This window comes from Hirundo rustica, chromosome Z (genome assembly GCF_015227805.2).
Source record: "Hirundo rustica isolate bHirRus1 chromosome Z, bHirRus1.pri.v3, whole genome shotgun sequence".
Taxonomy (NCBI): Eukaryota; Metazoa; Chordata; class Aves; order Passeriformes; family Hirundinidae; genus Hirundo; species Hirundo rustica.
Window position 1 is genome coordinate 48,338,888 of NC_053488.1, and position 24,724 is coordinate 48,363,611.

At 35.1% G+C, this 24,724-nt stretch overlaps 1 protein-coding gene across 1 annotated transcript in view; it reads left to right on the forward strand.

The window, feature by feature from the left end:
- Positions 1–24,724, forward strand: part of FBXL17 (F-box and leucine rich repeat protein 17) — a 301,707-nt gene that overhangs the window by 178,045 nt on the left and 98,938 nt on the right. Inside the window, exon 7 of the mRNA XM_040090897.2 lies at positions 6,012–6,088. Coding sequence (XP_039946831.1) covers positions 6,012–6,088 — 77 coding nt within the window. The remainder of the gene's footprint in view (positions 1–6,011; positions 6,089–24,724) is intronic.

A 24,724-nucleotide genomic window follows, 5' to 3' on the forward strand; every position in this document is an offset into this window, starting at 1 on the left:
CAAATTATTAGGAAGCAAATATATTGGAGGAGATATATTGTTCATAATGGCAATAAAATTATCAATGAAAGATAATCCTGAACCAAGACTATGTATCCATCAGGGTATTAACTTCATCATTTATAGTTACGAGATTTTACAAGGGTTTATAGATCTGTCAGTAAAATGTTAATATTTTCACTGTTTTAGCTTTTAAATTACTCTTTCCTAGTGCAGTGGGCCTCAGATTACATCAGTTTCTTAACACTGTATGTGCTTCTGTGGTCTGAGGTTTGGTTTTATTACAGGAGAGATTTCGGCCATTGGAATATCTAAGTCATCAAAATCAATGGCTCTGAGTGTTATTTCATGTGCAGCTAACTTTTTTCTGCCTGAATTTAACACTTGAAATGCTCATATTTGAGAAGCACTGTGGTGTTGTGGTGTGGGATTTGTTTTGTTTTTTGTGATATGTGCTGTTAATTTGTTGAATGATTCCGCCTATGTACCCCTGTTTGTTCCCCTCAATGGTCTTTCCCTGTTTTTCTCCCCTCCAACTGTTCTATGTCAATCCCCCACTCAGCCTCCTCTGGAGTCTGCCTGTCATCTTGGGGCCTTCTCCTGGAGCTAGAAAATTCTTCCAAGGGCGTTGAGGGATAGGTCAGATCCAGAGGGTATCCCTCCCCATCATCTATGTTTAGTTTATAAAAATATCATTCATCAGTGTGCCCTCCCTGGTGATCCCTGATTTGCTCACCCCCTGCTTCTTCTCCTTGTCCCACCCCCAAATAAAAGGTGCTGGCAAGCAGCCTGGGGGGCTCTGCCTGGGCAGTTACCTGGAGGTGAGGAGGTCCCGCGCTGGGGCCCCAATAAACTCTTGTGACCTACTCAGCAGAGGCCAACTTTCTATCTCTGCCGTTGTTGCCTTGCACCACCTGTGCCTACTGCCGAGGTTGTGTGGGAGCCAAGATCCCACAGGATTGGATTAGATGGCGCAGGCAGCTGTCCGTACCTTTCCACACCGCAATGTCTGAGCTAGCCCGGGCGAGTGTGAGGAAGACCATGCATTAGGCTCCGTGACGCTATATATTTCTTCATGAGAAGTTTATGGTTTCCATGGCATATTTAGTGTTCTTTTTTCTTCCATGCTCCCTCTTGCTTCCCAGTCGTGCTGTTGGTTGTGATTTGAGAAACAGCAAGGTACTCACTTGCCTGCTTAGAGACAAATACAGTTAAATACCAGAGAAGACTTGCTGGCAGTCTGATGTTCATTTTGCACCTTACCAAGATGGTATGTTAATGTTTTTGGGGTTTTATGCCTCTTTGGTGGGTGAAGATCACTCACTCCCTCAAACTGTACACTCATAACCAGTATGTGGTGATGCCAATTAGCTCCAGGTCTGGGCTGGAGTCTCAGACTGTAACAAGGTCTCTTGTCCTCTCACAGGACCACTTACACCACAAATACTGTACTCAAATTTTCTCATTGGTTCCTTTCAGTAGCCACAAATACAATTTTCTAACGTTTCCAGATTTAGATCAGAATTATAATAGCTCTGTGTTTGCATGCACATACACCTATATATATATAAAATACATATACATACACACATACATATATATCTAAATATAATTATTCTGCATAACTGAAGGATCTATGTTATCATTTCTTACAGGTAGAAGCCTGCAGTTTCCTTTATTAACTGTAAGCTTTCATTCAGGTCAAAGAATGTAGGGATCAATTGGGTAAGAAAAATTACGGCGTTTCAGATTACTTATTTTTTCTCGTTTGTTAGAGTATTATTTTTAAGCTCTAAAGGTTTGTGAAGTCATATACCTTGATTCTAAGAAATCATTGCCCTTATTTATATGTGTGAAGTTATCAAGAATATGGGCCTAAATTTGAAGCTGCCAGTAGACTTATCTGAAACACAGTGATGCAGTTTTGTGCAGTTTTGTGACTTTTGAAGAGACATGTTGGCAGAGAAGCTTTATACCAGTAAAGGTCTTTGTAGACCTAAGTAATTTTTCGTGTCTACAGACCAGGTGGGAAGATCAGTATTCACAGGTGTGTGTTAGTCAATAAATTTCTGTAGTTTCTGTAACCCAGATGGAGAGTTTTCTCCTAACAGCAATTGCTAAAAGTTGAGCAACATTATAGTTACGTTGTTTTCACTTTGAGATTATTTTGGTTTCAAAATAGTTTTCGAAAGCAACATATTAAGAAATTGTAACCATAAGAGGCAATCTTAGGTTTATTAGTCCTTGAATGTCATAAATTTTGGAATGTTTTCAGTGTGGATATGTTCAACATCGCAGTGCTCAGTTATCTTACATTTCTAGTTATCTTAGTTTTCTAGTTATCTTTCTGTGGCCTTGTAACTCTATTTTGAATTAAAAGTATGTAGGTAAATTTTTAGTTATGTTCTTGATATCATAATATTGTTTGATTGGCTGGTTTATGTCAAACCAGTTTGTGCTTTTTGCCTTTTTCTTGCTCCTGATTGCACTGTAAATTTCACAGGATATGATATTAATTTCTTACATTTAAAAGCAAATGCAATAAAACTGAATTGCCCAACAGTCTATCAGAGAACTGTATTCATAAAATATTGAGGAGATCTAGGGAAGGCTTGGTATAAGCATTTATTGGATAATATTTTCTGATTTAATAAATAAGCAGTGGCTTCCTAAATTTTTTTCCTGTTCTCTGTTTTGATATTTTAATGTGTTACACAGTTCTAAATGATACTCATTTGCAAAGCAGGAAGTGAAAAGATTTTAGCTTTGGCCAGCTCTGATCCAGACATATATATTAGCAAAGTTCTAACTATAGTTTTATTTCTTTATTCCTTGGCTCATTTTTGGTAATAAGTAATTTTGAGTATAAAAAATCTTTTTTCTTTCTGGATGATTGTTTGTTTTTTAATACATTTAGTACAACTGATAAAAGCGTGCTCAGTAACATTGGGCCAAGAGAGCTAAGAAATTCAGCCTTGGCACAGAGCTGTTGCCACCATGTCCATGTTAGGTCCCTGACAGAGAGGGATTAGTCCCCAGATTTTATGGGGCACGCTTCTGAAATTTGCCACAGCTTTAAATAATAACTTTTCATCATTTATTTATCAGTATAATCCTGGGTTGTTTCTTTTTTAGGTTATGCTTCTTTGTTATCTGATTCAGCAATATCATATATATAAATACTTCCAAAGATACATATGACAATAATCTGACATCATTTTGATGGATTATTGCAACAGAATTGAGATGTTCCTTGCTTTCTAGAAAAGGTTAATTTGATTTTTTTTTGACCTTTTCTTTGCTGTCATGTTTAACAAAGATTAAAGGGTAAAAGCAATAAATACACAATTCCTTTTATTTTTCCTTATGTTGTAAAGAAGTCAGTTGTTACAAGCAATTATGTATTGTGTGATTGTCCATAGAGCAGAGGCAAATCAGGTCATATAAAATGTTTCTTCTCTCTCTGCAGGTTGATTTACATGAGGATGATCTATAGAAAGGGTAAAAGGAATTAAAACTGGGATTAGATTGACTTATGCAAGTTCTAGAAAGCACACAAAAGCACATAAATTCAATTCAATATTTTAGCTATATATATTTTTTTCTTCAAACTAGATGTGCCATTACCTCATTCTGTTAGATGTTAGATGGTCTTCCTATTTTCAAAAAAACAGAAAGAAATGAGGCAAAGAAATTTTCTTTAACCTTTTTTATGTTTATATATTGTTTTTTTCCTCCCTTTAATTAATATAGCTGAAGATGGTGAAGGTTTTCTTTTCCCAGTAGGAGAAAGTGAAGACTATTTCATTTAGATTCCAAGATGTCACTGAGAAGGGGAATGGAGTCACTCAAGCCACATTAAAAACTTTAACCTTCAGAGCTGGCACTACCTGGAAGGATTAAAGCATACATTTTTAAGGGCCACACAGTCAAGTGCTTTTGCATTTGTGCAGATAATACAGCTTTGACCCTGACTGATAGAAAAAGTGTGCAACTGAAGTTGTAGAGAAAATTAGTCGTTAATGTAATTTTGACTGCCTTGTGGTGTTTTTAGACACTGAGTACTATACTTCATTTTTGTTAGATTAGTTGTCTCTCTGTGAGTAAAAATTAGTAAAAATAATTTGAAAACTTTTAGAGCCATTACATAAATTTACAAAATGTTTTTTAGGTTCAGAAATTTTATCAAAGAGTAAGAAGTGTTTCATAATATTATTGCTCTGCTAAAAGCTATGTATGATAATAAAAGCTTCTTTTAACCTCAGTGTCCATTGACTCTTCAATTATACTTCATTTGCTGAAATTCTGAATGAAGATAGTACTAAAAAATACATTGTAATGATTTTGTTGTTGTTGTTCACATTACCAATAGCAATACAGTCTCATTATTAGGAATTATTTTTCTGGAATAAATAATAAAAATATTTTCTCATGGCTTAGTTACCTGAATAAGCCAGTTAACAAAGATGAATATGTTCTTCAAAATCATGTCTGACAGGAACAGAAGAAATTTTCCATGTACATAGACTGTGTTTAGTGCTCTAAATCCTTCCTTATTTTAGGAAAATGTGTAGTTCTGAGGTTACCTTATATTAAAAACATAGTCCTGATGTAAATATTTATTTCTTTTCTCTGTGTATTCATGAGGTAAGGTAACCTTTACCTAATGATAAGAATTTCAAAATATTTCTAAATACCAGGCTCTCACATTTTTCCAGGGTTAAATATTTCTAACAGTGTTAAAGGAACTGTCAGAGATGTGCTGTTCACTAGTAGTAGTGAGTTTTCATTGTACATTTTAGAAGAAGGAAGCAGGGAGAGGGGAAATAGTTATAGGGGGCTATTGTTCAGTTATTGCCTTATTGTAAGCTGTAAGAATTAGATGGTTGCTTTTAAAATCGAAAATTGCCCGGATTAACAGTTATATCAGATTAGGAGATAATCTGTTGGAGGTGGTAAGTGGAAGAAAAAAGTCCCTGGGTATTTAGGTGTGTCTTTCAAAAGCATGAAAAAATCAGCAGTACTTATTTTCTTAGAAATTGGCAAGTAGTTTAATTTTGTGTTCCGTTCAAGAGTTGATTTAAGTGTCAGAGTAAGTGATTGGGGAATTGAAACTGAAAATTAAAGTTGAATATATTGGATCAGAAGAAATTCTTGCAATTCATCCAATATAATACACTTTAAAAAATGTATCTGTGTAGAAAATAGCACAGTAGTCATGCTAGCTGATCTAATGAACAACTGATCTATATTAATGGGATTGAAAATGTATTTTATGTTTCTGTGATTTCTAAGTGGTATGTTATAAACAATGCAGTTGGAAACATATTGTAATATAGACTCAGTCGCAAGTACATAATAAGCTCCTGTTTAATTTCATTAATTAATTAATATTCATTTTCTTGCTTACAAAAATCAAACAGGAAGAATAACATAAACTCCTCTATGTTTTATTTCATATTCATCACAGTTACGATAAGGCAAATGAATAAGCTTTTTTCTCATCTATACAAGCTTCTCTAGCAATGTGTTGGACCACCATGATCGTGTAACATTTCATGTCCTGATGAATGCTGACTCATGCAGTAATCTGAAGACATACAAACATGAATTTAAAATTAATTTTCTTATATTTTGTCCTCGTTAGAGTGCATTTGTAGTTCTTCCCTAGAAGAAAGCTGTCAAAGCTTAAAGTTCTCAACAGAAACTTTTCCAAAGTAGTAAAGAAATGGAAATTCACATTTGTGTAATTTTCCAAAGTGCTTGTCTGTATACATTTCAAGCAACTTACATGTTCAGAGACTATGGGGAATATCCATATAAAGACATTCAATTTAAAATAATATTTTTCTGTAGTGTAAACATGTAGCGCTATTCATTTTCAGTGAAATGTATGGAGCCATTTGCAAAATGAAGAAACTGAGATACAGTACATTTTACCTGTGGATTGTACTCTTGATATTTAAAAGTGATTTACTGTCTTATAACAGTAATTTTACTGTGTCTTCCAGATGTGTGGAGGTGATTGCCAGAGAAGGACGGAACTTGAAAGAACTGTATTTAGTATCCTGTAAGATCACAGACTATGGTATGTAATATATCTTTATTTTTTGTGAAGATTGAACTGGAGTTCACAGGGACTGTTATAAAAAGTGCTGGAAATGTAGAGATAAAAACTTTCAAAACCTTCATCCATAAAAATAAGAAATTTATAAAAGTGTTTCACTTGCTTAAAAATATCTGTGGTTGGAAGTATGTAAGTCAGTGTATATATTTGCTGCGAAGTATCCTTATAGAATTGGCAATTACTAGGCAGACTGGGTAGGGTCCCCTTTGAATAGTCCTGGAGATCAGGAAAACATTTGAGAGAAAATCAGAATATATATATGTGTTTCTAGATGCTGTAAAAGCATAACTAAACAAGCAAGAATATGGATTGATCACCTGTTACAGGCAATAAAATTTGAATGAGGCTGATGATCCTTTAAAACTGCTGTTATGGTAAAATAGAGGGTAGCATCTTAGGAATTAAGTCTCCTTTCTGATAGGCAACATAGAAATACAGATTTTTTATTTAGACTAGAAAAACTTCTAATGCTTGTTGGAAAGGTAGCTTTGTTTTGTCGAATAAGATACTGACCTTAAATAAGATACTTATTTTTGCCATAAGGCCAGATTCTCAAATGTCTGTCTCCAACTTACATGCCTAAATTTCAGTAGGATTTACAAACAGTATATTTGAGATGTTCGTTTCAGACTTGCTGATTATTTTGTTTCTCCTGCTATTTTTTAACTTTATTCTCCTTAGATTTTATTAAAGAATTACTACATCAAAGTGAGAAATCATTCCAGTGGTCGCAAAGTCACTCTTCTATTTTCCTTTTCAAATTCTGCACTTCACTGGGGTTTGTATTGTGCATTCAAGGGTATGTTTTTCTGCAGAGTTCTGCTCAACTTATGTCCACAGTAGTGGAACAGGAGGTTGCCATGCAGCTGTTGGCTCTGCAGAGCTTAGAGAGTGGCAGAGGAAAGGGAACACGGGCCTTTACTGCCCTTTCTTCTGGTCTGCTGTTGTTTGTACTTCCATGGGCAGAACAGATGTTGTCAGAGTTGAACATTGATTTTCTCAGCTCAACACCACTGGTCCAAGATGAATGTCTGAATTTGCGAAATGTCTTGTGGAAATTCAGGGAGGGAAATTGTCTGTAGAACATAAGGTGATAAGAATGAAGGTGCTTCTTGTCACTGCTGCAGGGAGAGAGGTGCGGGACAGGATCAGAAGGCAGACTTGTCCCTTCTATCTGTGCACGGCAGGTCGACGGGCCCTACTCTTGTCCCTTCTGACTTGGACAACCCATGTGGAAAGAGTTATTGTGGGCATAATGGAATCTATGTCTTGACAATCAGTAATCTCTCAAACTGATTTCACCCTTCATTCACTGCAGTTACTCAGAGGAAAATGTGTTTTTTCCCCAAAGTGGGGAGCAACTGAAGTACTAAAGCAAAGAAACCTAAGACAGATAAAAGAGAAAACCTTGGAATGAATAAAGAGAGAGAAAAGGAAGTATTCATAGCTAGATGGAAGGCAGGAAGCATGTTTCAGGGGATGAATGAGTGGAGAATAAATGTAGCATTTGGCTGATTAGCTCTATCCAACCTCAGTTTTTCTTCTGTATACTAAGGCCCATCTGTCATTATCGTGTTGTGATCTGCAGTCACTTAGCATGACTGCACTATTACTGGGACTTTGAGAATATTTTCTGTTGATAGTGTTGCTACTACACTTTACTATTCACTTAGAACTATTTTTGCTATTAAGGATCCAGTAAAACTTCTGCTATACTGATTTTTGGTATGTTATTGATTAATCATGCACATTATAATCTCCAGCATGTTTCAGCATGCCAACCTGACAAATAAATTCTGCTTTCAATATCTGAGCTGAAAATGTAAAACAAACTGTAACAAAGCAGTTACTAAGGAAGACAAGATTTTGCCCTAGATTAAAAATGAGATGGCAAGTGAATGTTAATTAGGTTAACAAGAGTGTTGCAGGGTTGAGCCAGGCATCACCCTTTTCTCATTTTTTTTCTAGCAGTTCAGTTGAAGACTTTCTTGCATTTGCTTTTGTTGCTGGTAAGTTAAAAAGTGAGCCCCATACAGTGCCAAACCTTTTATCAAAGAATCTGTCCCTCTTCTCATGGGGAGAAGAGCAACCATGGTTCCTCATAGGCTTTTGAAGCCCTCATGTCCTCAGTAGAGAAAGTCAGCTGAGGAGCTGCCTGACTTCAGGGAACCTTTTAGGTTCCTTTTAGGTGGTGTCCCATGGTCTTACAAAGACTTAACAACTTCACACATGCAGTTGTTCGGGCTCCACCATGGGGTGTCTGAGGCTCTCTGAGGCTGTGACTGGGTGGAAGCACGCAGTTCTGTGCAACAGTGGGGTTTTTTTATAATCCTGAGGGTGAAACACAGAGTTGTCCTTGCTTTGACAATTAAAATCTTGACACCAGTTTTGTACAGATGCAGGATTTTGAAAGCACTCTTTGAAACTGTTCAGTGGCAGGGTTTTTATGCTACAAAAGTTGGCAGAATTTTGGTGTCTGGGACAAGATCATAATTGCTTAGTAACTCAGCTGGGGAAAAAAGTGTAATATTGCTATTTTTCAGCAAAATTTTTAATCCTTTTGTAATAAATATGATTCACCAAATTCGATAAATCAAAATTTTGGAGTTTTATTGAGAGACAAAATGACAGTCTCGGACAGCCACAATTAAAAGGCCAGCATCGAGCCCGGGATCGGCGCTGGGTGAACGCGGCAACACACTTAGCTAGTATGTCACCCCCCAAGTTCACATTTCTGGCTTGGAGCAGTCTCTTTTTATACACTGGATCGCTGAGAGAAACTCGGGACTCCGAGGTTCCTCCTTCTGAGGCAGCCTCATTAGACATTCATGTTCCAGTTCTGGGATTCTGAATAGAGTTGCTCGAGAAGACAATGCCTTTAATCGTCATGTCCAGGTGTGGTGTGAAGATGTTAATTTCAGGAGGAGACGGATAAGATATCGATCTGATGTAATCATCTGGTTCTCCGGGCTTCCATCTCCCTTTTCCGTTGTCTTTGTTCTCCCTTTAACAATTCCTGGCAGAGGGATCCTCGTGTCCCTGTTTCGGGTAATTCCTATCATAGTTTCCTCGTGTCCCTCCTATATCTTTTCTAGCAAAAGAAATTCCTGTACCCTTCTCTGTGCAGCTTTCGTCTGAGTTAACTCTTGTATACTGGATGAGAAACAAAACTTATATTCACAGGGGTTGAATTACATCTTACATCTTTTAACACGAATTAACTTTAGGACATATATCACAATTTGATACATTAATTTACCAGCAGCTTCAGTAAATAAAGAGAATAATTACAGCAAAACCTGTTACTGTTATCCTTCAATTAACTCAATAAGGTATGTATGTATGAGGTAATTTTATGTCCTCTAGAGAAGGCAGTGTAGTGCAATCTTGGTCATTTTATTAATTTCCTTCTTTTGTCTTTCTAATTTCTGCATAGGATAGATAGTATACAAAGATACCAGGCATACATGGTTTTTATGTAATTAGTATTTTTAAGGTGCATGAAAATACTGTATTTTATTTGGAAACCTAAAAGGTTAAATAACCCCCCCGACACTCTAATAATGTAGCCATAGGCTGCATTCCTTTCTCTGATATTTTTCTGACCAGAAAAATATTCTTTATAATATACGGACAAATTAGGATTCAAGCAGCAATTGAAGTACACATACTGAGAGCTATTAACTGATGAAGAAAGAAAGCATTCTTTATTTTATGTTACATTACAAAATAAATAATTTTGTATTTTTGTATACAAAAAATGTGTTTTGTTTACTTCTGAAAGAAATTATGCTATTATATCCTTTTTTAGGTCTAGCATAATTTTCTCAAGATATATTTTTAATTCATGATGTCTGTTAGAGTGTAACATGCTAGGATGTTGACAATTAGTTTACAAGTTTTTTTACATCCAACACATTGTTAAATGCTAAATAATCACTAGAAGGCATCTAGATTGACAGATTGGCATCTGAATTAGTATAACCAATGAGATAAACACCTGTTTGCCCAAGAGCACATACAGAGTAAAGTTTAAGCTAAACATCCTCATAGCATTTCACCCTTTTTTAGGCAATCATGAATTAAGCATGGATTGTCAGTATTATCTTTGAATTTCTTGCCCTTTTTTTTTATTTATGTCACAACTTTAGCTTCACTTAAACATGGTATGTTTTGTATTTAAGCTTTTTCTAAGAACTGGTGAGGAAGCCGGACTTTCTCAGCTGTGGGGAGACTGTGTGTCAAATGAATTAGGTTTGGTGTGAAGATGCACAGCAGTGAGCTAGGGCAGCAAGCACACACTGAACTGTGTAACTGTCTCTTCAGTTTTATGCTCTTCAATTTTATGTTATGGGTTTTACTGATATCCTTAGTGCTGGGAATTTGTTGTAAGTAAATTATTACTTATCAAGTTTGTAATAGTGCAGAGTGCTATGCCCTCTGAAACACAAAAGTGAGATTTTGTGTACAAAGATAAAAAGTTTCTAAACTAGCCTGTGAAGCAGGAGTAGGTGTTTTAAGGGTCTGATTTTGCAGTAATGTTAAGTGTATATTTACTAAGAATTTCTTTACAACCACATTCTTTGCAAGATAAAAGTCTAATAGCTTACTTCCACTTTAAAAAAGTAATCAGACCACTGTTTCCTCTATGGGTGCAGAAAATAATTTCAAGACAAGCTTTAAATTGTAAGTTTCCACTAACAGAACACAGAGGGGGGAAAAGCAAATCCAAACACCACCACCCCCAAAAAATAAACCCCTAAAGAAAAATTATTTGAAAGGAGGTATTTAAATCCAGCACTTTGTACAGCTGTGCTTTGCAAAACCACCAAAGACCTTTCTGAAAAAACAAGGTGCCGAAATAGTCATTACTAGGAGTGCAGTTAGCTGAGTGCAGGGAATAAATTTATTTCACAATGCTGCCTGTCAAGTAACCTGCAGAAGATGACAGTTGTCTTCACAGCTGTCTTGTAGAATTTCCGTTGCCTAGTTTTTCTAGATTTTGTGTAACTTAAAAAGTCTCTATTTCTAGCTGTAAAGTAATTGCACAAAGCTTTTCAAAAGAAATGCTTGGCACAAGGAGCTGAACTGTGGTGTTTTGCTGAAAACGTTGGGATTCTGAGTATTGAGAAAGAGCTCTCTAGATATGTAGCCTTTTGCTTTTCTTAAATGGGTACTATTCCTTTTTCATATTGCCTGCTTTCAACATTTAATGATGGATTTAGTGTCTGTGAGGACACAAGTGGTTTTTTAAAGGTTTTCGTTCTGCTGAGGGTGTTTGCTGAAGCAAAAAAATTAGTTTCAACAAACTATAATGTAATAGTTTATATATTAAAATGTTATAGATAGGGTATAGCTGTTACAAGTAGAAGTCTGGAGGAATGAGATAGCATTTATACTGAATCAAGTCCAATTGTCACAAGAAAAAACGTAACTGTAACTTGTCCTTAGTTTTCATAACTGCATTATGGATTCTTTTCTCTGAAGTGAGATACCACTAACAATATTAAAATACTTTCCCAAGATACTATTAAATGCTAATGTTTAAATATTTAGGATACATATGCTTTCTATCTTAAAATAGAATATTTTCATTATCAAGGGATCAAGTTGTCCTGCTGAGAGTTTCTTGTGTTTTCTCTCCAATACTTAGCATTTGTCATGCAAATCATAAAGAATAAGCATTCTGTGGGCATTTTCGCAAAAAATAATGTTTAACGTCTGCTTCTCACTTGGATTAGCAAATCTCTCTAAAGCTTGATCTCACTAAAACTTTCTTAATATTAGCTTTTTTAAATATATATTTTTAAACACTGTGTCTTCTGTATAATATAACTACAAAAGCAAATACATGTTTGGGGGGATAAGAGCAGCATTTGTGGATAGACAGAATGGAACTGGTGGTAATTACATTTCTGAGTTTAAAATATTTAATCCTTACCCATTACTCGTTTGCATTCTCTTCCTCAATTTATATAATTTAAATAAATACAACTTTCATTTTGTCTTTTAAAATTATTTTGGATTGTTGCTATATTGAATTCCAAGCTTCTCTTCTCTGAAATCTTTTCCCTATTAGGTTTTCCTATCCCGTGGTCTTTCTCTTTTGCCCTCTTTTAATGACACAATGAGAGCAAGCAGTGATCATGACAACCATGTTTATGCATGTAGGTAAATCATCAGATAAACTTTTAAGGACCAGGGCTTCGGCTTCCTTCTTGAGTCGTGCTGTGTATGTTATATATATAATATGTGTATGTATGTATGTATGTATGTATGTATGTATGTATGTATGTATGTACTTGCTTGTATAAAGTGGTGGTAATATAGTAGTATCTAACAGCTATATATATGTGTTACCCTGGTTTTTCTGAGTTTTTTATTAGCCTTTTGATTTTCATAAATGGAGTCAGATCTTTTAGTTACTGTAGAATATTAGAGCAGTTCTTCTACCTTTCCCACAGAAGTAATATAAACAAATCCTTTGTTTTTCATTCTTTGTCCTTTGTTTGCATATTTCTAACCTGAAAACAATTGTAACTGACAATTCGTCTGGCCACTGAGGCTGAGGGGTAGAAACCCCAAAAAGCCAATCTTCTGCTAGACCCACAAATGTATAAAAGTAAAAGAATAAACAAAGGGGTGTCTTCTCTCCACCCTTTCAGCTGGAAGCTAGATCAGAAGAACCTCTGCAGAAATCTCTTGTCTTCGTGTGATTTCTTTGTGTTTCACGGTGACATATATGCATATATATTGCTTTCTTATAAACTTTTTCCTCTTTTTTTCACAAAAACATTTTATCTCTATTTTTTGTTCTGTTCATTATTCAGAAACCTGAACTCACTGAAGTCAGCCAGATTGTTGATGTTTTGTGCCAAATTTTGAGGTTCTTTGTTTAGTTTTAGTATTTGTTTTCTGTGTATAGGTTGCAACTTGAACTTCAGTAGACTGTAAGAATTAAATTACATGAAGAGTAAGTAGGTAGAAAGCAATCTGTACCCTGTTGTATTTATTAATGGTACTTACTTCCTCTCATAAGTAATGGGCTAGTAAAGCTAGTAAAGGGCATTAAAATGTTCACTCTTTCTGAATTCTGAAGCAAGTGTTTCCATTGAAACCCTGGTAATTATGGGGATCAATGAAAGCTTATTCTAACAATAGCGGTGAGTTTCAGAGTTTTATGTAGTTTAACAAACCAACAGTACCTCTTATAACTTACTGCCTCATCCTTCATTATAATGGCATTACTGTTTATGTTGGAGAGAATAAGGGGAGAAGTTGGAGTCTTTTCACGTATTTCAAAACCTCTGAAAATTTCCCTTCAGCTAGGAGGAAAAATGACAGCGTAGAGCTTTTGTATGGACTTCTAAAAACTTGCTTAGTTTTGTAGTTGCTCACATAGAGTCTTGCAGGTATTGATACCTAATTTTGTTTCCATAAGGGATCCTGTTAACATTGAAACCAAGAGACTTGTTAGTGTCAGGAAAAATAGCTGTGTATTGATGTATTTTGGTAATGGAACCCTATCAATTCTGTTAGGAACTTTTAGGAACGTTCAGGAGTGAATAGAAAACTTTAGTCACACGTCTGTGGAAATCATTAATAAGGAAAAGTCAAATTAAAACTTTACTAAAAGTAATCCCCGTAGTAGAAAAGATCTCTTGTACAATCTTGTCAGCACCATATATAATTCATAACTATAAAAACCTCAAATTTCCTTTCTGTGCAAATTTTATCAGTACTCTCAATGTCACAAAAATGACATGCAGTTTTCATTAGAAGTTGATTTGAGATACCACTGTGCATCTTCAAGACCCATACAGTGAGATAAATTACTGCAATAGCGTATTTCTGAAATAACAGACAGTTGTAAATCCTTTGTTCTATGGTACATAATAAAGGATTTTCTGTATGAGCAGTGAGATGAGACAAACTTTCAAACTATTTTTTGTCATACTGGAAGATGGATTGCCCCCCTTAACCTGTACCCTTAAAAGTAATGTAGTGAAATAGCCAGCTGGAGAAAGCTATGAATGTAGATGCATTTATGAATTGTCAAGATGGACAGAGCAGAAGCCTATGATTTGTACACAATTTCTTGTTCTGAATGTGGAAAACAGAGATGTATTGTATTTCAGGATTGATTTGTCCTGTAGAGAGATCCACAGGTTCTGTTATTTTAATTTAAGCTTTTCTGTGGGAAGCATAGTGCTTTGTGTTGTTATTTCAATTCTTCGGTGAGAAATTTGGCAGCAGTTTATCAGTCATAATAGAAAGTTTAATTTTGTGCTGTTTTATCACTGGAGAGAGCTGCTTAAGTTAATCTTCAGTAAAAATGCAACTCATTTCTGAGTTCCAAGACACATATTTCTGATACAACAAAAATTCAAATGGCCACAACCTCTGCAAGTACTGCCAAAAATAGATGTTCATGTCCTTGCTTTATTTACTGTGTTAGGAGACTTTAGTATAATACCAAACTTCCATTTAACTCAAGACCTGGATCCTGAGCTCTTGTGTTAGCTGTATTTTCTTTTTTTGTGTGACCTAAAAAGGTAACATATCACTTTGTTCCTCCAGTGCCCTCATTAACCCCTGTATTAATACCAGTGTGGCTGGGTGCCTCTCCAGTGAGCTACCCACACAGCATCAGTAATATATCTAAACATTTGTCTTTGGAGCTCAAGACTGATTTAAAGTGCAAATAAATGATTACATGTAAATTGTGCCATTATGATCATATTATGAACATTACAGTAATTGTTGCTTTGGGGTTTTTTTAAATTTTGATTTCCCCCCTCCTAAGGCTACCAACAAAATGTATTGTCATTTTATACTTTCATTTCAAATGGTATCTGTTATGTCACACTGCAAGGAAGAATACCAGTTCTAACAGAACATTAGATATGCAGTCAGAGGTAGATTTACTTAACAAAAACAATTGTGAAACTATGTAGCATGAATTTATTTCTGGCTTGGATAGAATAATTTAATTTAAATATTTAAAACATTTAATATTTTCTGATAAACACCAATTACAGCTCACATTAATACACTGTTGCTATAATCCAATTTTATATTTCGTTCATTGTACTTCTGAATTTCTTTAAAATTTACCCCTAAATTACATTATTTGTTGACTAGCTATTAACAATATACTTAAAAGCCCCTACATTTAAAATTATACAAAAATAAAACTAGTATTACTCTCAGAGGGGATTATTTAACATTCCTTCTCGTAATTCTAAATTTTAAAGCAGTATTTGTATTTTTCTCCTAGCAAGTGAAAAAGAACTCAAAAAGAAGGGGAAAAAAAGAATTTACCAAGTCTTTTTCCATTTAATGGGTTATGATACAGAAGTCTTGTTGATATATATAATGATACAAGTAAGGAGTTTTACCATATTTTAAAGTGACTGATAGTTTGCAGTTGCAATTTATTTCTCCTCAATTCTAGGAGCCAGTTTTATGAGACCTCTTTTTACTGCACTATAAAACATATTTTATAAATTAGAATTTAAAGTTAACATGTTTCTACAGTGTTGCCTAAATGAAAGTGACTGTTTTCTTTAGTTGGCGAACAAAAGGGAGAAGCTCATTCACAGTTCTTAAACATATAAACTGATGTTTAAATTTAGTAAGTAATAGAGTTCTTCCGTCATAATTGCTCAAACTAAATTAAATCTTCTAAAACATACTTTTTTTTTGTTGGAAGAATTTAATTCTGTATTCTGTATTGTACGTTGTCTCGTTGTTGAATTCCAGTAATACTCAAATTACTGAAGAAAAATCTGATTTTGACCGTAATCTATCTGCTGCCTTAAGAAATTCTAAAAAATAATTTGAATTTGTCAACTGCTTTGTAGACATACCAGTAGTGTAGTTATTTTGAATGCCTAAGTGTTTTTAAGAAAAAATCTTATTATGATTTCTGTAGTCTTCTGTAGTAGGATTATGCTCAGGGAGTGAATACCTAAAACCAAGTTTTTTTCTTTAAATAGATGAAAAATTAGTAATTAAGATATTGATGTGGCTGACTAGAATAAAAAGGAAACTAAATTGCTATAACCACAGCAATATGATAAGTCCTATTTTAGAGCTTTATTTTTTTTAATTAAAAAATTAAATGTTTAATTAAAATAGTTTAGTGCTTAAATGTTTTTGACAATTGGAAGGAGAACATGAAAACAAATTCTAACTTTACTACTTATCTGCTTTTTTACATGTTACTGAGATCTCACTATGAATATGCATTAATAGATCTCTTACGTGTAAGTATTGGATTTGCCAAATAGTTAAATATGAAGTAGTAGGGACTGGATTTGCTATTAGTTTGAAACATGAATTACAACTCAACAGCAAATACGCTATAAAAAATTTAATAACATGGGTTTTTATCAACTTGTCTAAGAACAGAGGATGCATCCAAAACCCTTTTAATTTATTTAGTGAAATATAATGAGTGATACTTCCCCTCTGCATTCCTGTCATTGTGATTGTGGGTTAGCTTTATTGTGACAAAAGCATTTGATTTTTACATCTGTAATGAATTATACAAAGAAGTTCATGCTGTCTTTGTAACTCAGTTATTTTGTAAATGTATACTCTTCACAGCAGAGAACAGAGTGTAGAAACTGTTCTGTTACCAATGGAGGGAATGTGATTCACTTCCTAATAATCAAGTAATCACTCTGCTTTCAAAAACTAATAAATTGAAATGAAAATTTTGTTTTGGTCAACTTCAAATATTTGAAGAGTTTTCTATTAAAAATTAGTCTCGAAGTAGCTTTTAAATTATGTATTTTAGTTTCTCATAAGTCAAGTGGGATCATTTTAGCTTTTGAAATGTCAAGTGTCTTTTCAGAACACTCAGACAGCAAGATTGCTTTATTTGCCATTCTCTTTGGCTTGGTGCCATCACCCTTAATTTTAGCAACACATACTGAGCTGCATTTCTTCTAATTACAAGATGCCTAATACAGAAGAGTAGGAAAGTATGACAAAAATGTAATATGCAAGATTGTTAGCACAAAGAGAAATTAAGAAATTAATAAATATGGTTAAAGAGAATTCTTGAATAGTGTAAGAAAACAATTCTAATATATCTGAAATTCTAAAAAAACCACATTGTATGGGATATTCTGTTTTTATTCGTTTTTACATATTTTGTGATAGGTAAATGAAATATATTCCATGATTTCAACCTGTTTAGATACTTCTAAAAACAATACAAATATTGGTATGTTTGAATGTTTTTATCTAGGCATAATGATCCAGATTTTTTTTTTTTTTTGGAAGGGGTTGGTGGCGGGGCTGGGTGGCTTGGTGGTTGACCAGGTCAGTGTTTTGTGTGCGTTTTTTAAACTCTTTTTAATTGAATGTATAATGTATATGATGCAACTCAATTATTTGGGGGGAACTTGGGAGTTTTAGGAACATGGTACTTTTATTATGTATGGATATTAGAAAAAAGATGAAATGGAAAAGAATTTTTCATACTACCAAATTATGAAAGCACTGAAATGATAGGTTGCATATCGTGTAAATAATTTTAATTTGGAGATACAGTAACAGCATCTCTCACTGCTTCAAGTATGAAATCAAGTATGTTCCTTGATTAAGTCTGTGGGGCTACATCACTACAATTGTCTAGTGTCAAATTTACGTTTAAAAATGTGCGTTCTCTCAAATAGCCAATTAATTCATGCATCTTGTTTTACGAGTATGTGAACAAATGCATCTTAAACAGAAGTATTTTCTCAATTTAATTGAAAAATAACTGTCCTGAAGTTTAGTGAGCAGCCAGTAAACAAAAAATGTCTAGTATGAAATCATCATTGCTTATTGTTTGTAAGGGTTTCTCAAAGGTCTAGGTTTTGCATTAGGGCATTAGCCATACTACTAATTTGGTATAATCATTAAATCATAGAAATTTTGATTGAAGGAAACCATTGTTGAGTTGCTCAGTCCAGCCGAGCACCCAGGGTGCGGATGTCACGAGCCCTAGATTGGGCCCGCTCTGGCTCTCTGTGGCTCTGCCTGGATATTTCTTAAAAGCCTCCAGGGACAAAGAATCCTCCATATGTCTATGGATGTTTTATCTGTGATTCATTTTCACGGCTAAAGACTTTTGTTTTTTTCCTCTAATGCCCAACCTAAATCTCACATGCTACACTGTGGTTATTGACCTTCTTACATCTTTTGGGGAGCTGAGTTAGCTTTAACTCTATCCTTTTCATAACCACCACAACTCAGATTTTACCACAGTATTGTATTTGTGGGAAGAAAAACAGTGTGTTATTTTTGCGTGTGAAACAAACCTGAAACTTAAAAAAAAAAAAAAAAAAAAGAATAATTAACAAGTGTTAGCACATAAGACTAACTTTCTATTTCTTGGTTAGTCAACTAATGGCTCCTCCTATTATGAGCTTTTTATGCTGCATATTTATCACACTGAGGTTTTCTTTAGGCCACAAGCGCTTGTTTCACCATTACATTTTAATTTATTATTTAGAGAAAAAAAAGAAAAAGCCTTGTAAATTAATTATATTTGTTTTCTTTTTGCAGTTAACTTTGAAATGTTATTAAAATTAGTGACAGTGTTATATTGCCTACCGCTTTGTTTTAAACCAACAGGGAGATATTGAGGAGAAAATGTAAAACCTCTTTCTGGCTGTTTGGGTATTGCTACATTTTCATGTTGGTAAAACTCAATTTCTTCAGCTTTCATTTTGTTTCAAAATCAAGTACAATGAAGAAAACTCATTACTATATGAGCAGCAGTAAGTGCTCCAACATCCTAACCTGCCAGTTTTGCTGCTACCATCTTTGTTATGAAAAGTGAAATCAAGGAGAGCATAGCGTTTACTGTAGCTGCCTGGTAAAAGGACATATAGCATAATTAACTATAACCAGTTGCTGGTTTGGTGCACCAAATCCCAAATTATGTGTATTGTACATATCCTGTTCTCCTCTAACTTTTCATCTGAATCTCAGCTATTTTCATAAAAGCATAGGTACATAACCTTTTTTTACCAGCAAAGTCAAAAATAGCAGTAGAATATAACTTTTATGTTTAGTCTGTACTTGGCTCTTTTTCATTTCTTCCACCACCATAAAACTTTGTCACTTGGTGTGCCAGTTTTTCTTGATTGAGGTTAAAGAGGGACAGAAGTACTCTAAGTGATTGGAAGCTATTTTCAGATCCTTGAGGAGTTGTGGTCATAACTAATGATGTCCTTAAGTGGCTCTGCTGTACCTACATTTTAGAGACTCAGACAGCAGAACATGGAACTGCTGACTGAAAACATGGATATCCTTCAGGATTTTGGACAGGCCAGGCAGAATGGTGACACTATAAGTGAAAAGGTATTTGAAGCTATGTTTTTCAGGAAAAATGAGCTCAGTAACATATTCAGAATTTCACGGCCTCTTTTTTGATTTGTGCGTTTTAATTGCATCACATTCATCAGTCAGAATTACAGTGGCGGGTGTGTTTTATGTTGGGTTTGTTGACACTGGAGCCTATGAGTAGTTCTTTGAGGCCATGTACTGTATTGGCTCATGGAGGAGTTTGTTCTTTCAGTGCCTACATGGGACTGTTCCTTTATATGCCAAGAAAGTCAATAAACAGGTTTATATGGAATTTCAATTAAAAATACCCGCTATATTTAGGGGATACTTTAGGCAGCTATGAAACAGTACCTACTTGATCTAAATTTTGAAGTATTCATTTTTTACCTGTAAATTCCTGAAGTGATGCTTATGTATGTCACTGAAAGAAAACATAACACCCACTAATTTCATTCTGGCTATCTAGATGATCTCTTTTGTTTCTCTTTTGTAGTTTAAGGTTGTATCCATTCTTATTTTTCCTAGATGTAGTTCAACAGTTCTCTGTAAACAGAACCTGTTTTCTCTACCATGCTGTGTTCTTGTCATTTAATTAAAGTAGGAGGATTAAACCATTCTGATCAAATGTAACTGCTAAGAAAAAAGAAGGAAAAATAAATCTATTTTGTCCTTTAATCAATAAATATACAAGTACACTTTAAAACTAATAGAAACTGCAAACTGAAAGAAATCTAATTCATTGAGGTCGCTATTCCCTCTGCAATCCATGTTTTCTTATAAGCTATGATTTATGAGCAGTGAGGTTTTGCACAGGTTTGGTAAAAGAGACTGAAGATACAGTGGCTTTTTTGTGTGTATATACACAATACATTTTTGTGATCCTATACAGAGATATTTTGTGATCCTATATAGAGAGCCATCTGTTTGCAAATGTATTTGGTTATCATGGCCTGCACATGCAGGTACAAACATGCACACAGAAAAAACACTTCGGATTATATCTGTTTCTTGTATGGCATAATTGAAAAATTGCCTTTAGAGTAGAGACATAGCACATATCTTACAAGAGTATCTTTAAGGGAAAGGAAAAAGATAAGATAGCAACTTAAATCTTTTTAAATGTATTTGACTTCTAATGCAGCTGAGCATTTCATAAGTCAGATACAGTACTGGTGAATTTCACATGCATTCCTGTTATTTTTAATCAAAATTAAAAGGTCAACAATGTAGTCTTTATAGTAAAATAAAGTACAATTTGATTACCTTCTACTAATGCATAATATCATTTAATTTGATTTTAGGAAGATGGAGGTCTCTAATGAAAAGGAAATAGATTGTATAAATTAGGCATACCCGCTTACATTTGCCTCTATTCATGCAATTGTAAATATTTTTGCTAAAGGCCAAACAAAGAAATAACAACAGTTGAATTGTAAACAATATTGAGCCCATATATATTAAATGAAAATGTTTTTCCAATTTACTAAGTGCCTGAATCTCCTCACTGAGATATCTATCCAAAATATAGTATTGTAATAAATAAATAAAAATTAAGGGTCAAATCTGAAAGCTATGGGGTTTAAAAATGCAAATTATCACACAAGAACTGAGTTCCCCAGTTCATGGAGATGTCTTAATCGTATGGATCTTGTGGAAAGATTGTTTAAGATAAAATACAGAAACTGTGTAATACTTTTCTTAGCATGCGTACACAAACCTCTTCCTGTAGGTTGGTGAAATTATCTATCCACACATCTCTGTTCCGTTCCTCATGTAAGATACTTACGATTCTCTAATCATCACAGGTGCAACTTTGTGTATTGTCACTCATCTGATTACCAAAGATTCCAGTACTAGAGATTTTGAAGCACCTTGCAGTTTGCAGATAAAAATCCATAATCTTGAATCAGGATTTAACAAAGAAGCATTTGTGTAGTTCCTATTGTAAGTGGCTTAGAACTGCACACAGAAGTTAAGCTTATTACTGTACTTGATAATGGAGCTACTGACAGGTCTTTTGTTGAATGAGAGTTGGTGTACATCAGATTGTGAAAGATGGAAAGCCTTGTTGGCTTGTTGTTGTTGTTGTTGGGGTTTTTTGTTTTGTTTTGTTTTGTTTTTTCTGACATAGACTTTAAATCTTGAAGATCTGATGATAGCACATAGGGAATAAAAGCAGCTTTAGATGTATGGGAATAAAAGGAAAATAATTCAAAACAAAACCAATTAGTCACAGTAATAGCATGTGCAGCTATGGTTTATGGAAAAAATCCTTTTTTTTTGCTGTCAGCTGGAACCTTGATCAGTTAGGAACACAGAAAATGTTTTCTCTCTTCTTTTCAAAGTTTTAATTGATTATGTAAAACATTTTCAGATTCTGCAATGCTGAATGCAGAGTTTATAGTGCCTTTCAATTCTCTTGATAATCTCTTGATCTGTTTTGGACACAGCAGCCTTCACTGTTACATTCCAGAATGCTTGGAGAAAAAAAAAAGAAAAATTCAAGTGTTAACTCTGGCTGTTGGAAATTTTGGATATGTAGTGCTGAAATAAGCCACTTTGTATGAGGAATGCTACTGTAGATGCCTTGTTACCTACACCTGGCCTCTTTTCACTTTCCTAAAGTTTTCATAAGTGCAATGTGGGTATTTTCAATCTCTTCCAGAGTTAATAGGCAAACCACTTTTTCTCAGAGACCCCAAGCAAGACAGCAGGCTCACCTAATAAATAGGTGGTGGTAGCCTTTGGGAATAGAGGAGAAGAAGGATCCAGGGCGTTTGATCATTCTTACAGTTTGACTGCCCCACATGGAGTTAGGTTGCAGTTTCAGCAAAAGAAATATGGGCTATAACATGGGTAGATGGAGAACTTTGAGGTCAGGTGCTCAAAAAAATTGCAGAATAGGGGATCCGTGGGATAGAAAATCCGTGTGGATTAAAGCATAGATAATTTTACCTCAGGAAAGGAGAAATAGCAGGTATCAATTTTAGAGTGGAAGGACTATAATGCTTTGATCTGGGAGAGGGTCTTTAAAGGGGTTAGGGGTTGCCCAGGCCACCCCTTTGCTTGGGGGGAAGAATAAACACAACAGGCATGTACCTGTATCCTTCTTGTTCCTGTGCAGGAATGTTATTTCCCAACCCGTTCAGCTTTTCTGTTCCTACCAGTAATGTTGTATGAGAGAGTGCTTTTGTAAATAACACCCTCTTGCCCACAAATTTAAACTTTTAAATGAACCTTATCTCTATTATGATAAAATTCTTTCTTTTCCAGATGGAGACTGAGTACTAGAAAATGGCATCAATTTGTGACAATGCATCATATATTCCAAAGCTTTTCTTTTCATTACATGCTTTAGGCAATCAGTGTTTCTAGTCAGTTAGGAGAAAAGTTTTAGAGTCAGATCTATGTTAAGCCCTGTGTTAAGAATGTCTTAACAAATACTGCCAGGGTGCAAAACGTCAAGAAGCGGTAGGATATTGGAGTCAGACATTACACAAAGTCAGGCACTTTTCATTGATATTTTTCAATCTTCATGGCTATTGTAAAGTCAACCATTTGCACTCACACTGTCTTTAGCTATGCTTGCCCTTTAGATTTGCTCAGTATTGTGGCCAATTCTGTTTAATTTCTTTATCAGTGATCTGGACAAGGGGACAGATGCCCTCTAAGTCAGATTGATGATTTGCCGGAGGGCAGGAAGGCTCTGCAGAGGGATCTGGACAGGCTGGATCCATGGTCCAAGGCCACTGATCTGAGGTTCAACATGGTCAAGTGTCAGAACTTCCCTTGGGTTACAACAACTGCATACAGTGTTACAGACTAGGAAAAAGTGACTGGAGAGCTGCTCTGTGGAAAACCTGAGTTAGCTGGTCAACACCAGCTGAATATGAGCCAGCTGTGCCCAGGTGGCCAAGAAGGCCAAAGGCACCTGGCTTGGGTCAACAACAGTGGGGCAGCAGGAACAGGGCAGTGACCTCCCCCTGCACTGGACATAGGTGAGGCCACACCTCGAATTCTGTGTCAGGTTCTGGGCCCTTGAATTTAGGAAGGACATTGAGGGGCTGGAACATGTCCAGAGAAGGGCAGCAGGGCTGGGGAAGAGTCTGGAGCATGTCTAATGAAGAGCGTCTGAGGGAGCTGGGGTTGTTCAGCCTGGAGAAAGAGGGTGGGCCCTTTAGAATTACCACTCTAAACAGAAAACAGAAAATGTTGCAGCCAGGTGAGGGTCAGGTTCTTCTCCCTCATAACAAGTGACAGGACAGCAGGAAACAGTGCTGAGTTGAGCCATAGGAGGTTGAGATTTCATCGTAGGAAGAATTTCTTCACCAGAAGTGTTGTCAAACACTGGAACAGGCTGCCCGGGGCAGTGATAGTATTTGAAAGACATGTAGAAGTGGCACACAGGGACATGGGTTAGTGGTGGACCTGACACTGATGGGTTAATGTTTGGACTTTCCAACCTAAATGATTCTGTAATCTTAATAGGTAATTTCGTGTATCCAGATATGAAGAATTCCTAGTGTCTTTATATTCTGAGATTGGGAGCTTTAATAAAACATGAATTTCTATTTTCCATTTACAGTGGCATTGCAAACATCAACTTTACCACACATTCTTGCTTAGCAAGTACATAGAAGAGTAAGAATTTCTGCTTCTCTTCGTTGGTTTTGTTGTTGTTGTTTCCACATTACAGTGTCTTTAGTTTGCCATTGTTACCTGTGTGTTTGCAGGAAATTTTCTTAGCTTTTGTTGATTTAATCCTTTCATTCTTCAGATATATGCAGTGCTCTCAGTTTTAATTTATTCTGAAGAAAAACAAATCCCTATTCAAAAGTGATTTCTTTATGGTGGAAAAGAAATTTAAAAACTAAGTTATCTTTCCAGCTCCAAGTACATGTTTAATTTAGCTTTCAGTATTCGGTACTCATATTTACATTTTCCAAGTGCCTGTTTTCCATCTTAATTCTCAGAGTAAGAACAAGAAAAATATTTCAGCTGTGGTTTTGAGGACAGAATTCATCTGAAGTTACTTTTGTTTGCAAACAGCAAAATAATAACAGGTGCAGAGTTGTGTCTTAAATATTTACGTGTGAATTTAGTGATTACAAAATCAGTAATCTGATTTAAATTAGATGCAGTACTTACGGTTTGTGTACAAACTCTTGGGCACCCAACTTTTAAGCATATTTCAGAAATATTATATTGTTGGAGTCCAGGGCATTCCTTTGGTTGCCCTGGAGG